Source organism: Paralichthys olivaceus, chromosome 14 (genome assembly GCF_024713975.1).
Source record: "Paralichthys olivaceus isolate ysfri-2021 chromosome 14, ASM2471397v2, whole genome shotgun sequence".
NCBI lineage: Eukaryota > Metazoa > Chordata > Actinopteri > Pleuronectiformes > Paralichthyidae > Paralichthys > Paralichthys olivaceus.
Genome location: NC_091106.1, coordinates 7,568,039 through 7,583,862, shown reverse-complemented (window position 1 = coordinate 7,583,862; position 15,824 = coordinate 7,568,039). Strand labels below are relative to the sequence as shown.

General features: G+C 39.5%; 1 protein-coding gene across 2 annotated transcripts in view; it reads right to left on the bottom strand.

Annotated features, from left to right (window-relative positions):
* Nucleotides 1-15,824, bottom strand: part of plpp4 (phospholipid phosphatase 4) — a 49,524-nt gene that overhangs the window by 16,409 nt on the left and 17,291 nt on the right. For both annotated transcript variants that reach the window (XM_069538982.1, XM_020092267.2), the window contains exons 2-3: nucleotides 7,092-7,200; nucleotides 1,704-1,794 (exon numbers count right to left, since the gene is read on the bottom strand). In XM_069538982.1, the coding sequence (XP_069395083.1) occupies nucleotides 1,704-1,794; nucleotides 7,092-7,097 (97 nt within the window). In that variant the 5' untranslated portion in view covers nucleotides 7,098-7,200. The remainder of the gene's footprint in view (nucleotides 1-1,703; nucleotides 1,795-7,091; nucleotides 7,201-15,824) is intronic.

Below are 15,824 nucleotides of genomic sequence, written 5' to 3'. Positions count from 1 at the left end.
AAACAAAATACACAGTAATCACAGAATGATGAGATTAATAATTTTCACAAGTATAAAAATGTTTGTGGTACTTTTACTTCTATGTGAGTCCCCTTTGTGTGTATTTATTTGTACTTTTACTTCAGTAAAATGTTTGAGTACTTCCTGCACTACTGCTTTCAAGTCAATCCAGTCAATCCAGCCAAACAGTTTATTCACAGTAAACAACTTTTCTCTCTGAATTGTAGTGCAATCAAACTTTACCATCAGCTCATATTGGTTTGAAATTTTGTTGCATTAATTGAACAGTAAGAGAAATCTAAGGGACAACTTTGAACTCAATAAAAGATAGGAGCTTATTTTCTGTGATTTCAGCTCGGAATGAAAAATAAATTGGTCCATAGAAAGTTAAAAATGAGCTGTAACTGCACACCCAGCCCAAAAACTGCTTTTATGATCTTTCTTTCTCATTAGTTTGAGCAGTCAAAACACACATTCGAAACCATTATCGTGTGGAAAGAATAATGGGCCCATTTTTTATTCTTTGTTCTCCTGGGTGATGTTTTCCTGTAAAGCCTTGTAGAAGTGCTTCTCTGTTAATTTCTACACGGCACAGTAATCTCTACACTGATACTCTAAACCACCCTCTCTCCACCCAGTTCATCTCTGTGTCTCTGTAATTGGATTTGTGTAAAACTTACTTAATCCTCTCTGATGTGCCAAAAGCCTTCACAGGCCTCTCAAATCAGGGAAAGTGGCAAAATCAGAGTGAGAGGATTGCCCGGATGCTGTTTGAGAGCTAAACCAGTAGCATGAAGTTTTTAACGGATGTAAATAGAGCGTAACAGTGACCGCCCACTTTTAGACCGCCTCTGGTTCCAGTGTTAAATTTCCCATTGATTTTCTCCAGTGACGATTCAGAAAACAGCGTTAAGCAGGGGAACCAGGTGGATCTGCTATGAGATGAATCATGGCCACAAAACATTTGATTCAGTTCAAAATATTGGAAAACAAAGGCACGCAAGTGTAAACACAATTATTTTCAGAGTGAAGGAACTACACTTCTCATACACCATTGGGAATGATCCCTTTCTAATGACTTTCAGCGCAGTTCTTCTTCTTATCTGCCTGTTAGGACTTTTCTCTCGTCAAAACACAGCATGTTTGAAAGCAAGGTAATGGTCATTATGTGGTATATATAATATAACACAATCAGATCACAGCAGACATGATTTTCACAGTTGTGGTCATAATTTCCATGGTAACAGGAAGCTCCATAAATCAGAGAGGTTGCTTTACACTTGAGGATTGTGGGTAGTGTAATACTTCTCCTTGACATAGCGAAAAAAACAGTACAGAAACATATGACATCATTTCACAATCTTGAAGCTTGTGCTATCTTGGATGGTTACAATATTATGGCTGATAATCAAAATAATGAAAGGATGAATGAAATGAATGTCATTTCTTGAACCACACTGTAAAGCTTTGTTCTTGCTGCTGTTATTAAGCTGAACTTGTGTGGTACCATGTTGACTGATCTGCACCATTAAGCACAATAAAGTACTTGAGGGGACCAATTAGCTCATGTTTTCAGGTAAAGTTTGGGGAAAGACCAAAGATATTACAGAGGAAGAATAGAGGGTTTTTTCATGGTTATTAAAAACTCAAAGATTGTAACAAGCAACAAATTCACAACAGTTCATGTAACTGGATCCACATACCTAAACATGCCTCTTTGATTTCTGTCTTGTCCGTCCTCTGAATTATCTTCACCACAAATATCACCGCCAGTGGGGTAAGGAAGGAAATTGCCTGTGAGGAATACAAGACAAACATTTGTGTGCAGTTATCACTGTGACTTTAAAAAATGCACTGCAGAATTCCACAGGGACTGTTTTGCAGGTTCATCTTAAAATTAATTTTTGCTTTGAGGAATGAGATGATCCATTATTCTTAGTTAAGGCAAACTGAGGAGCCAAACAAGCTTCTTTATTGTTCAGTGGGGTTTCCCTGCCTGCACGCAGAAGAGTGTGCTCCTCACTGGATAGGAGATTTGGGACTCCTCTGCACCTAGGTAATTATTCAGGCCCCCCAAATTAATTAATTATTTTCTGGCCAAATTCAGTATATTTTTTTTCATTAAAGCGACAGAGGTAGCAAAGCCAAAGGCTGGGTTTCAATTCCATTATTATGACACATAGTGAATTAGTGCTGAGCCTTGTGTATATTTGTGCATCTCTGCCAAAGAAACTCATTTAGCACCTGCCCTTGGAGTTGTTCAGAACAAACTTGTAATCACACTTGGATTCACTCTCAAAGGTGCCGTAACATTTGTTATTTCAATTTTAAATTAAATAGTCTAAAATGTCCTTAAGACATGGCCACAGACATGGGTTTGGACAAAATGTCAGTTAATATAGACTCTACTGTTTGAAGTGTAGCCATGAACAATGATGCCAACCAGTCAAGTTTAGGTTTACATTTCTATACATCTTAACTGCAACACAAACTATATTTTAATGCAAACTTGCATGTTGGACTATGTTCAGAGGCAACATGTTGTTTTAAATGAATGAAACACATTAAATCTATTAGTTATAGGAGGTGGTTGGGGTGGATTTGCACAAGGCACAATCAACACAAGCACATTGGTTGGGTTAGGGATATATCTTGGTTTGATTAAACTTTTTTTTTTTTACTTTTTAATAACTTTTCCTGACCTTGAGTGCTTAAACATAACCACTAAAAAGTTTGACTAGAACTGCATGAATTCAATAGATCCAGATTTCTGCACTAAATGTCTTTCATCAAGATCCATGAATTATTCTATGAGAAATCAATAAAAATGTTGAAAAACACCCTATCTCACAATATTGGATCCACACCAAAATTTAATGGGTTCTTCCCTGACCCATGCAGCTTCTACCAAGGTTTGTAGAAATCCTTCCATCAAACCATCAAACAAACAAACTCGGATGTTGCATTATCAGATGTTTGAGTGTTTGCAAGAAAAAAAGTTATAGGTGAACATTGTACTGTGTTGCAGTCCGGTTGTACAGAAATTCCATTTTGAGGAGACAGTGTCACAAGAATGTATCAAAATGTTTCCAGACCAAATGGAATGAAGCAACAAGCTGCATTTTGGGAGCTGGTAGCATCCATCGCATTTGCCAGTGTATCTGTGACCTTTCAGTAACAACAGTTTCCATTACTTTATCACTGAGGTCGTGAAGGAACCCAGTGAGAAAAAAACACTTCTTTTTCTGTCAGGTTGAGACTTTCACATCTTCTAAGAATTTATTCAGGGTGAAACAACAGTCCTGAATGGCACCAGAACCAAAAGAAGAAAGCGGGGGATTTGATTTGAGTTGCCATAGAAACACATTGAGGTGATTAAAAGCATCTCAAAAGGTTTGACAATATAATGGATCTCTTCTCATAATATTGAATGGTTATGATTGCACATTTATAAAACTATTCATAGCTTTCTTTAATTCAATTAAGGAGGTGATGTATTTTGGCAGATGACCTTAAGGTTCATTATCATCTTTTTGAACTCACACATATAGAGGCTACATACAGTATGTGAATCAGTGTAACAGTGATAGTTACAATGTTTTATATGTCCCACAGTGTATCTCTCTTATGTAGATGAAAAAATAGCAGACATCTTTATGTGAGTAAATCCCATTAAATAAACGATCTGTACCTTTCACCGAGTGCCCGCTTAGAGGCCGGACTACAATATAATATTTACAGCTCTTGGGGAGCACCCTGCTGTGTATAATGTGCAGTCAATTACATTTCATTCTTAATAAATGTTCTTACTTTGCATAATATGGGAACAGAAAGGATTGCATGGAGATGAGATCTGATTTTCAGGCACTTAATTTGCAGACTAATAATTCTAATAGCCTGTTGACATTATACAAATGCAACCTTTAGTCATGATTTATGGTGTGACTCCAATTTTTTTCTGCCCTTGTGTTTTTGCTTTTTCCCTTTCCTTGTGTCTCCTGTCTTCTCCCTGTCATCTTGCTACTTCGTCCCCTCATGTATTTCCCTGTTCAAACATTTGTTTCCTTGGGCCTCATGTCCATCTCCTGCACACCTGTCTGCCTGCGCAACTCTATGCCTGCCAAGATCACCAGTCCAGAACCTGCTGCTCCTTTCTCCCAGCCTCCAGCTCCCCTAAAGCCTCTGCCACGCTTGCCAGCTCCTCACCCCTCATTCCCTACTCAGCTCTGGCTCCCCATTTTTTCCTACTCTGTCCTCAACCTTTGCCTGCTGGCCTCTCTCCCTAAAGGCAAAATCATAGTTTACGCTTCCGCCATCCACTGGGGTCCGCAGCCCAACATTTTTGACCATGCTGACTGTAGCAATGACTGTGCATGCTTGGAACAAGGGATGAACGTGCATCCTCATTTCAGTATTAATAGAACTGCGGGCATTTACATGTGACCGGAACAAGAACGAAAATCTCAGCAGACACAGAACGTTATGGTCAACCCTTTATTCACCATTCATTTCTCAAGCCTTGTGCAATTAACCATCGTTGCATCGGATCATGCTCTGCATTCGGGTTCACCTTTCCAGCATGTCACCTTTACATATACTAAATGGAAGAACTGAACATTCCTGTCACTCCAATAGTGAAACAATGAACCCTCTCTTACAGTTTCAAGAGTCACTCTCAGTGCCTCTCCTGACTGCGAGCACGCTAACACAGGCTAACACGGTATAATATCTTAATGAAGGTCAGAGTGAATCATAACGGAGCATCATGTAAATCCCCTCCATGGACTATTTTTAATGGCCAGATAAATTCGGCACACCTTCAGGGCTACTGTCAGAGTGATGACATTAAAGAAGCCTGACTTCTGCCTGTCAGCTCGGGGAGTATATTCTGAAAGAGGCATGTGGGTGGAAGGCTTTGTCTCACACCCAGTATTTAGAGACCTGTCAAGTTACAGACTCCTCATAATAACTTTGTATTAAACCTGTGAAAGATACTTTGCTCACTGTTTTATGTACTGGAAAAAAAGAGTCTATTAAACGTCTGGAGTATAGGGTATGTAATGCAGTCCTTATCAGAGCTCAATTTCTACCCTTGAGCTCCAAGAGAGAAAATGCATTTAAAAGATATTACAGCAGCAGCTTTGCTTCATGTGGAGCACATTTGGCTGAGAGTGTCTCGATAATAAGGTTTAAATGGTCACTATTTCTGTTTTTGAGTTAGTATGTGGGTGCTGCGCAGTCCAAGTATCAACAACAACACTTCAAAAGTCTCAGAACCTGGAAGCTGCTTGATAAGTAATGGTTAGAGGTGCTAAATGACATTTTCAGTGGCATTTATTACCAGACGTGTTAGGGTATTGATATATTTGTATATAGGGTTATTGTTTTGGGCCATCAGTGTTCATACCGTCTATTTTTTGTTGTTGTTTTGGTTGAAAAATCATTATAGAAATAATTATAATATAAAATAAATATTAAGCGCAAATATTATGTACGAAAGCTTCAGCAGATGTTTTTTAAAAATTTGTCAAATTTCCACATGTCTGTCTTTATCCTTGGCTTTAATCCTTAAGAATAAGGAGTAGACTCATACAGTAGAGACGTGCTGCCCTCTCTCCTCTCATCTCTTCCCATTTTTCTTCCAGTTAACGCCACCAGCTCATTGCATGATGGGATATATTGCTCAGTTATTGACCATCAGTTGAACACTACATTTCATGATGTACTGTGGAAAAGTCCACTAAAGGGTATATCATTTTACACAAAACATTCAGACAGCACTACAAAATGGCAAAATCACTATATAGTGATTAGTGATTTTGGACATTTGGACATCTATTTCTCCTTTGGTCTTTTTCGGGTTGTCTGTTCAATGAGTTTTTGTATTCCTTCTGCTACTGTAAGCCTGTTTTATTAAATTCTCCTTCACCACATTTTTGGGGATTTTGCATTCAGATCCTGCTGGATTGTGATAGGTCAGAGCCAGGCAAACTATTACCCCTGCTTGTGTATTATAAACCGAGATAATGCCTGCCTCTAACATCATACTTATTGCAGAGACATCAGAGTTGGAGGAACATTTTCATAAAACAAATAGCAAGAAAGTAAATAAGCCCATCTCCCAAATGTCTTTACAACCTACTGAATCTCCTAAATGATCATATTAAAATTGTTTCACAGAAATCTTGTGTCATTACAAGGTGCACACTTTTGATAGCAGATGGGAAAAGTTAAAATGTATGTGAGTATTTCTGGTTTTACAGCTACTATCTTTGCTTTGGCATTCATTGTGCTGTCATATTTTACCATAATCACCGTTAGACCATAAAGACCATCAAATCTGCAGCATCTGAGTCAGACAACAACGAGCTCCGTAATCACCAGCGTGCTGCATTTTAAATGCATTGAAGCCAGTGATTGTTGCTGAGAACAAAATCAGCACAGAGGCTCCTATATGTTATATAGTGTTTACCGAGAGATTTTTCTGGTTAATTGCTCAATGGTTAAAGTTTGAGCCAGAAGAAAACTATTTTTCAGTCTAAGCTGTATCCATTTGAAAACCGTCATGATGTTTTCACTAGTTCGTTTCATCTAAATTGTATGAATTGTAGTTTTCTTTACCCCAGAAAAGGCCCTTTATATTCAAATACTTTATAGTTACATCGAGGGGACCCTCCCTATGGAGGCCTCCATGTTTTTTTCATTAGTCCAGACTGGACAAACTAAACACCTTTTGAGTTTTTATGACAATTAAAGGCTGCCACAGGTTCTTTTTCATGTTTAGAAGGAGAGGGTGAGGTTAGGGTTGTTCAGCTGCAACATGCAATTTCAACACTAGATATCACAAAATTCAACACACTGTACCTTTAACCCTGTACCACACTGGAGGCACTAATCACCATAACTCTCTGTCAGATTCAAGCCTCACCTTGACGGTGGAAAGCCGAGTGACAATTTTCCTCAATGAAAGATTGTGCACCTCACTGATGAGTAAGAACTAAGCATGGTTCATGTGGGCTGAAAAATGACAAACCATTTCGTACCTATCAAGTTTGTACTAAGAGGAATGCATAATTATAGCAAGTACTTACGAACATGACCCTCTTGGGAATGTGGTCTGACTCAACCAGAGGATTCTTGTAGAGCCAGAGCTCCTCCGGTTGAATCACTCTCTCAAACGGCTCCAGAAACTCTGTAAATCTGTGGCAAAGAAAAATAAATGTGCACTGATCAGTCACATGTTTTAGAAGATTGAGAAGAGGCTTATACAAAGAGTAACATACCATGTAATGTGTATTCGTTTGAGATATGAGGGATTATTTTAATCTAATTTTGCTTAAAGTGATGCTGCACAGTTAAAAATGTTTTGAGCAATTAACTAAATTATGTAACCGCCCTTTAATTAATGCTGATGTTAATATCCCATTATTACCACTCTCAGTAAAAGAGGACCTGATGCTTCTTCCATTAGTGTAAAAAGACACATTTGTGGAAAAGGTGGACTTCATATAACAGTGCTGCTGTCTCACACTCTTGAGAACAAGCATTAGCATTCTCCTGCTTCCTCCTGCCCGGCCTGGCCACCCAGAGGTCTGTCTGATACAACCTTGTTCTCTGTTGTCTCAACAAAATCTTTTTGTCACTGCACGCTGATACATTCAATACATTGCTCCACTGCACATCAGTTGTGCTGCGAGACACCTCCTACAGCCACAGAGAGTGCCAAATACTTAAAGAACATCAAACTCAACAGAATTTGTGGGACGCTAGCAGCAAAATGCAAAACAGTAATATAGATGTTCTGATCTCGCAGAGTGTGTGTCCCATACAGTGACTAACTGAAGATTTAGCCCATGTAGGTTTAAAAAGAAAAGAAAAGTGCTGCATGCTCGGGCGCGCAGGACCCCAGAGAATAACTTACTTAAGGCCTTAAAATAGAAAAATATCTTAAATTGTTTGCATTTTGCAGGACCTGAAGTTATCTCTGGGTCTTTCCTCAGCTTCTCTGTCGATTGCACATTCACTATGTTACGTTCATACAATACACTGAAGGCTCAATCATTTTATTTTATTCTAGATCAGTGATTTCCAACTAGTAGGTGCATGGATGAGACAAACAAACAAAGAACCCATTAAATAATAAGCGGGGCAGTTGCCTGAGGTTTGTGGGGGGATTCGGCAGTTCTTTCCCCAGATGAACAGTTTCAATCTCGGTGGAAATAGCGCTTGAGTAATGCTCTCCCATACAACTACATGCCCTTTAGCGAGACATTTATCACATGTCTGCTTCACTGAAGCCGCTTACTGGCTCCTGGATCCTATGCTGCTCTTTAGTGTGAATCAAACTGTAGGGATGAGGAGCAGACTGATGGCTAAAAAGACAAATCTTCTACAAACCTTTCCCACATTAAAAAATAATATGGATTCATGTTCTACAGATCTTCTTATTTCCTCCTCGCTTCATAGCTACAGAAAGAAATATTAGTTAATCTCTGTGAAAGACACGCAGCATATTACCCAGTGTGGAAAGTCTGTTTGTTGGTCCGTTGATTACTATGTGCCACGATGTTTTCACAAGAGAGCGGCCTAATGGGTATCAGCTCATTTTACACCTTGCTGCACCCGTGTGAATGATTCACTTCAGCTGCATTACATTTACGGTATGTGTCGCACAATATATTACACTGTGCTAATTATACACAATACCCTTCATGAATTACCCCCATTTTCCCTGGTTTGTTCTCTCTTCCGCTCTTGTTCAGACGTCAGTGACAGAGGATGTTATTTTCGTCCACACGGATTAAAAGCAGACGGATAGAGCAAGACCATGCAAGCGCACGCACGCACACACACACACACACACACACACACACACACACACACACACACACACACACACACACACACACACACACACACACACACACACACACACACAGCTTCCAGGTCATTACTGCAGCAGTCTTCCCGTCACTCTGCAAGGCTTATCTTGCATCCAACCTGGAACGTCTTAATGAGTTTGAGGCTCCCTCTCCCCCCAAGGTAACGATACAAATTCTTCATAATATTTGCTTTGGGTTCAGAGTTGTGTGTACAAACTTGCTGCCTTGAAAAAAGGAATTACTTGATGACTGTCAAAGATATGTCCAGTCTTAAAGGTACAATTCGTAACAGTTTCATTTAAAAAAACAACTTAATTTTGATACTATTTGGCCTTTTGTCTAAAGTCATTGCATTGACTTTCTGTAACAAAAAAAAAGCAATCAGTAGAGCACATACCTCTCCCAAGGCCCAATAGTCCACTTAAATTCAATCAAGCTGCAGCAATTTGCACACACTCATAGATATCAGTCCCCTAAATGTGCCTGATTTCACCAAGATCAATTCATTATCGCCTGGGAAAACAGGGAAAATGGTGAAAACACAATGTTGAAGAACTGAGTTACCCAACAAATCACCCAACAATCCAGTTCAGAAAATTAAAAGGGTTCTTCCCTGACCCATGTCCCAACCTTCCACCAACTTTCATGATCAGCTATGGTTGTTTTTTGTGCAATCTTAGTTTGTACTTGTTGGAGGTAAGTACATTATACTGTATATACAGTAGTATTTTTTGTAGGTTATTCAGATCCAAGCATGAGTGCTTGAATTTGATATTTAATGTTCACCATCCACTCATACAATAACAAATCTTAGGATATAATTCATAGCTGGTCATAATAAATTTGAAACAACAAAGAAAAATAGTTTGACCTTCCGTAAAACATTTTGAATTTTGCTGTTCACAATGGCACTGTATTTTCAGATACTTTCACCATCCCTTTGTTTGCTAGAGATGATCACTTTCATAAGCTCAAAATTAAAATGCCTTTTGGACATGAAGTAATATTCCTCTTCTTTTGGAGAATTTTTATTTAATCTCCTTGATCAAATCAATACTGCCCTCAAAGGATTTAGATTGTGTTTTTTTGACTCATCTTTATTAAAGAAAAAACACCAATATGGCTGAGGCGTGCTTTAAGGCCTGGCTCCAAACGTCAGGCACAGTCGGAATTAATCAAGGCTTCATCTTTGATTCTGAGGATGGAAGTACCTGCTCCTCCAGGGAATTAATTGTATTGTAATTTAGAGGCTGAGATGAAATCAGTAGGAAGTGCATCATTTACAGGCTGCGGATGCATTTGTCTGTGAGAGGCCGGAAGGACAATGTGGATTAGGCGCATTAGTAGAGCTAATGTCGGTGCTTGGAGAGGTAATGACATACGCAGCATGTAGTCCAGGTTATCCTGCTGGGAAATAATTGTAATCACATTGATTCAAAGAGAGAGGCAGCAAGGTTAAGATGAAGTGGCAGATTTAGACTGGCAAAAATATTTGGTTAACAGCCAAAAGAGGTTTTACATCATTAAACGTTTTATATTACATTTGCTCCTCATTCTTTTCCTCATTACCAAACAGGGGTGGATCCAGGGGCAGGGTCCAGGGGGGCACTGGCCCCAGCTGAAATCTGATTGGCCCCTGCACCTGTTCTGTCAGTCTTTTATTTTGTTTTCAATAAACGAGTTACTTACTAACAATAAGTTATATTTTGGTCGACATTTTGGATTACACAAACAACAAACAATTTTCAAAATCTCTTCACGTTGTGTGGCTATGCTAAAAGCCATAGAGCTAACAGGAGCTAAACATGGAACGACTTAAATGTGCACCTAAATGAATCATATAATTGGCCCCTCTTAGTAAATTGTGGCCCCGTTATGGCCCCTTATTTAGAGAAATGCTACATCAGCCTGTTTCCAACCCTAACAATGTGAGATTTCAACCCTTTCACGTACAATAAATGACAGAGCCTATAGAGACAGAGAGGAGAGACAAAGATACACAATAAGAAAGAAAAGTTTAAGAAGAAAACAGTTTTTCTACAAAGGCAGACTGTCATCAGAGCTCCAATGAGACTTGTGGCCCTCTGACCATCTCTGGACAAAACAGATGAGCTTTCCAGGTGCCCATAAACAAAAGGGCCAGAACACAGGACTGCCTGCTGGCTGCCTGGGGAGTAACTACACTTTTCATCAGCTTGTGTTTGATTTGTGTTGAGACATTTTTCTGCAAACACATAGAGGCTTCCAGCGGGGCCACACCGTTATAGATTCATCCACAACCAAGCAGGTCTGAGGATAAATCTGTGAAGTTTTGAAGCTGTGAGCAGTTCCAAGATGGTGGCACCAAAACTTTTGACTGTACTTTTTCTGTGCTCAGTCGACACAGGGTATGTCGAATTGTCCACGTTAATTTCCACAAAGAGCAAACATGACTACTTTATATTCTTGGCTTTAATACTTTACATCTGACCTTTTCCAACTCAGGAACTTTTTTGCTTTTTGTCTCTTTCCTGTTCCTCTCCATTGGAGCTCTGTAACTGGGCCAATTTATCACCACCAATTCCAATCCATCTCTGCTAGATGCATATTCTAAATCTGTCTTGCACAGCCACAGCCAAGGAAATAAAATTGAATTATTCCTCAAGATCTCCCCTCTCCTCTCTCTCTCTCCCCTGCTGAAACACATTGCAGATTTTAGCACTCAACAGCACCAAGAACAATACAAGCAGCTAATTTGAAAGTTCTTGATTTACAATGCTCTAATGGCAGAATCTGTGGCTGTGGCCTTGAGAATATGCATTGTCTGCTGTACCACTGTGACAGTGAGTTAAAAAGTTGAGAAACTCTTCCTTCATTAGTTAGAGATGCTGTGAAGCAATTAAGCATACAGATGAATGGAAAAGCTTATTGGATTAATTTCAGGCAAGCTCCCCTCTTCACAAAAGTCTGAAAGTAATCTTTTGGCCGAGTGTCTGTGTGCATTTTTCCTGTGTTGGTGTATTCCTGCATCAGCCTATCACAGATACTTCTAAACAGAAGCCAAGCATTTCATCAATACTGATCACATTATGTCTGCTAGCAGGGGTTGGCTGAGCAGGAGCCAAACACCCAGAGCCATTATAAGACAGCATTTATCCACAGGTAGAGGAGTCCACAGAGGAGAACTCACACAGCAGCGCTCACTTAGCAGACGGCCCGGGTGACCTTCACCTCTCTAGGGGAATGGAAAATATCACGGAGCCTTAAGATGTCCCAACACAGAGGCACAAGGCATCACGCACTGTGAGCTGTGTGGATGGTGGTCTGAGAGTGAGCTCAGGGCAAGTCCTGTCCTTGGTAAGTGCTGAGGGGTTAAGCCGATTTCCTCACTTTGTCACACCTTGCACCGGAGCTGTTCACAGGTTATGACCGTTAAAGCACGTTCTGCAATCCAGGGACACATTCAAAAGGATGCAGGGCATTGTGTCCACTCACGTTTGATTGCATTTCCACTCTCAGGAGGTGCAGCTGAGCTACAGGAGCAAGATGTGTGTGTGTGCAAATATGTGTGTGTAGTATAGGGAATGAAAGGGGGAAAAAAACTAGAGCGGACCATCTGCTGGATCTGGGACACAATGTGAAATGATTTTTTTCACATCAGATCAGAGGTAAGCAATCATCATGACACCGACATGTCACCCCCTTTTTATTACTCCTGTTATTTAATCATATGGCAGGAAGCTACAGCGAAGTGACTTATACGATTTAAAAGTCATCAGGATTACAGGTGGTGTTTAATCCTGAGGGAAATTCCTATCCTCCTCTGTTCAGTGCATCCTCTGGTTCATTTACTGCTGGTAAGTTCCCATTCCTCCTTTTTTACTAACCATCAAATCAATGTTGAGTGCTTGGGACTTGATATGTTTTATATCTAAAAATACGTATTGGTAGAAATGACAGTAGGAAGAGAGAGTAAAGAAGAGGAAAGACATGACAAGAGACAGAATGGTGGCACAGATTGTTTGCTGGCTCTTTGATTCCTGGCCGAGTTATTTCCCAGTGGTGGCTGGCACACAAAATCAGCAATAAAAAAAAAACCTAGAAGCTATTTAGATTATCTAAGTAAAGCCCGTTGGTTGTCACACAAGCTAGTCCTAAATGAAAATGTTTGACATTGTAAGGATATATCTAAAATTCACTTATGTACTTTTTCTTTTGATCTTATCAAATAAGTCATGCTTTGACAACAGTATGCGTTAAGTTACTAGACTGTATATAAATAGTTTAGCTATCTGTGTAACAAATCTTTATCTTGAGATCATTTTAGCTTAGCATCAGTAATAATCCCTCTCCACACTAGTAAAAACCTTTATCACGTTAACTTTCACATACACTGGTCATGTGCATGCTGGTGTAAACAGAAAGCAGATTGTCTACTCTGCAGTTGGTGAAAGGAAAGATGAGAGAGAAATTTCCACGGACCGACGACACGGTGGAACTCTGACTGACAATGTTTACAACATTTTGCATTCACTACTGTTAGTTGAGTCATATAATAGAATCAGTATAAGCAAAGCAATTTCAAATGCCTAAATGTTTGCCCGTCCAGACAAGAATGCAACTCTGGAGTTTTCAAACTAAAACAGGAGCGATGGCGTTTCTGAACTTCTCAGTTCTTCAAATCTATGTAAAATAAGTAGTTTTGTTATATAATTAGCTAAGACTGAAATCAGGGGAAAGGTTAGTTTCTTATACAAAAACCAAAGATTAAAAATTAAAGTCATGGTTTTACTAAAGGTTATGTCCCATAGGCTGTAAATGTCCCGTGCTTTTTCACAGAAGAGATGGTGAACTGACACGTTAGCTCCAGTTTCTAGTTAACAAACGAATCAAAAAATGTTGAACTCGTTCTTAAGTACGCTTCTTTTGGAACGTGTTGTATCATTTGGCGAAACTCATATCACTGAATATAATAAGCGACCATGAGGTTATATCACTTGACTCTGTATTGGTTTTTTTTGTTGGTATTTTTACATGCAGTCTATTCTCACCACAGTGCACATCAGCTTTCCCATGATTCTAGGAAATGTGCTGTAACAATGTCCTCACTTACAAAAAGGAAAAATCTGCAATGATTGATAAATGAGAGCCGCAGCAGGTGAGTCTCAGTTAATCACAAATCTACAACTTACACACTCATCACTGCTGCAAGGCTTTGCTGAAGTTTACATTTCTTACACCGCAAAATAAATCCTGCATTTGCTATTACTGCAAAATCAAATCTAAGTTCTCTGGCATGGCTCGATTAAAATAAAGACGAGCGGATATCTCTGATTTAATAAAGCGCTGCTGCTGCAATTCAATTAGGAGCGGGACACAGTGGAAAAAGAAAGGAGGCGACTGACAGACCGAGGATACATTATTGATTTAATCAGGCCACATTATTTCATTCATTATTGGACCTGTAGACCAGAGCACAGCACTGCTGCCTTGACGACTAATGTGTGCTTATGTGGGGTGTTGACTGTTGACTGGGGGATAACTGCTCTTTTTAGAAAGGTGAGTTTCAATCAGGCTATGGTATCAATCTACCTCTCCAGAAACTGAGAATCCTGACATTACAGGCTCAGCTTTTTGGCTGAAAAGAGACCAGACTGCAGGGAAATGTGAGGAAACAGAAGGTATTAGGCCTGAAGGTGAGGCTTCTTTGTGGCCGGTTATGGCAGAGAGATGAGGTTTGGAGACAGAACTGAGACCTGGGGACTGCGGGTTTGGGGCCTCTAAGGAGAGGAATATCAATTCTAATATCCATTTCCAATACTAGTGTCACGATCCTGTGGGGAAAAAAATGTTGAGCCAAACAATATTCATGCACCTGTGTAAAAAAATCCTCATCTCAACTACAGCACACAGCATATTTAATGTAATCACATTAAATCAATATAATTACTGGAATGTATTTAAAACAGATATTATGTTTGTTCCCACAGGCCTCTCATAATGTATTATGCCATGTAAGTCAGAATTCTGCAAGTATAATAATTGTTACATCCCCCCCGCTCTGTCTCTGTTTGCGTTAGCGGTTACAGTCAGGCTCTTGACCGAGTGTGTCAGGAATACATAGCACTGGTACTGTCACACGCGAGGCAGGGAGGGAGGGAGGAGGGGAGTGAGATAGATGCTGAGTGACACTCTGCCAGCTCTGAATTCCCCGGAGACGTCCCTTCTCAAGTTGGCTAAAGGGGACAGAAAGAATAAAATACCATGCAGACATCTGGTGGTGGGATACGGAGGGATAGGATGCTCTTTCAGGTTTATTTATCCGCTCACAGTGTTGGGATGTAACGAAGTACATTTACTTTGTTCATATCATATCTTTGTTCATATATGTTCTTTATTGAAGTAATTTGTATTTGATCACTTTTACCCCACTACATTTTTTTAAATGAATAGCGTTTCCATGTTCACATTGTTTTTTATATATTTAGTAGGTAACGCTTGGCCCCGCCTCTTTCAATGACTGCAAAGTTCGCCTGCAGCAGCGGAGACGCCACCGCCTCTACTGAGACTCAGCAATCATGACGTAACAAGCCTTTAGATTAGGGAATAGACTATACTGTGCAAGAATAGTTTACACTGGAATATTTTTTTATGCCTTCCCTTCCACAACAATAGTACAAAAAGCAACTTTCACTTCAAGTTAATGAAATCAATTTTTGCAACATTTGTGAATAGAATACCTCATCAATCTATGATTTTAAAAAAAGACAAAAAATAAATAAAATACATAATTTTGGGGCATTTTGCCTTTATTGATAGTGAGTGAGAAATGGGGAGCGAGAGCAGGGAAGACACACATAATCACTTCGCTAAAGCAAAAACAATACATTTCAGTCCGTCCAATAAAAATGAACAAAGGCAGATATTTGATCAAAATAAGATTAGCAAGAGTCTACCACTACA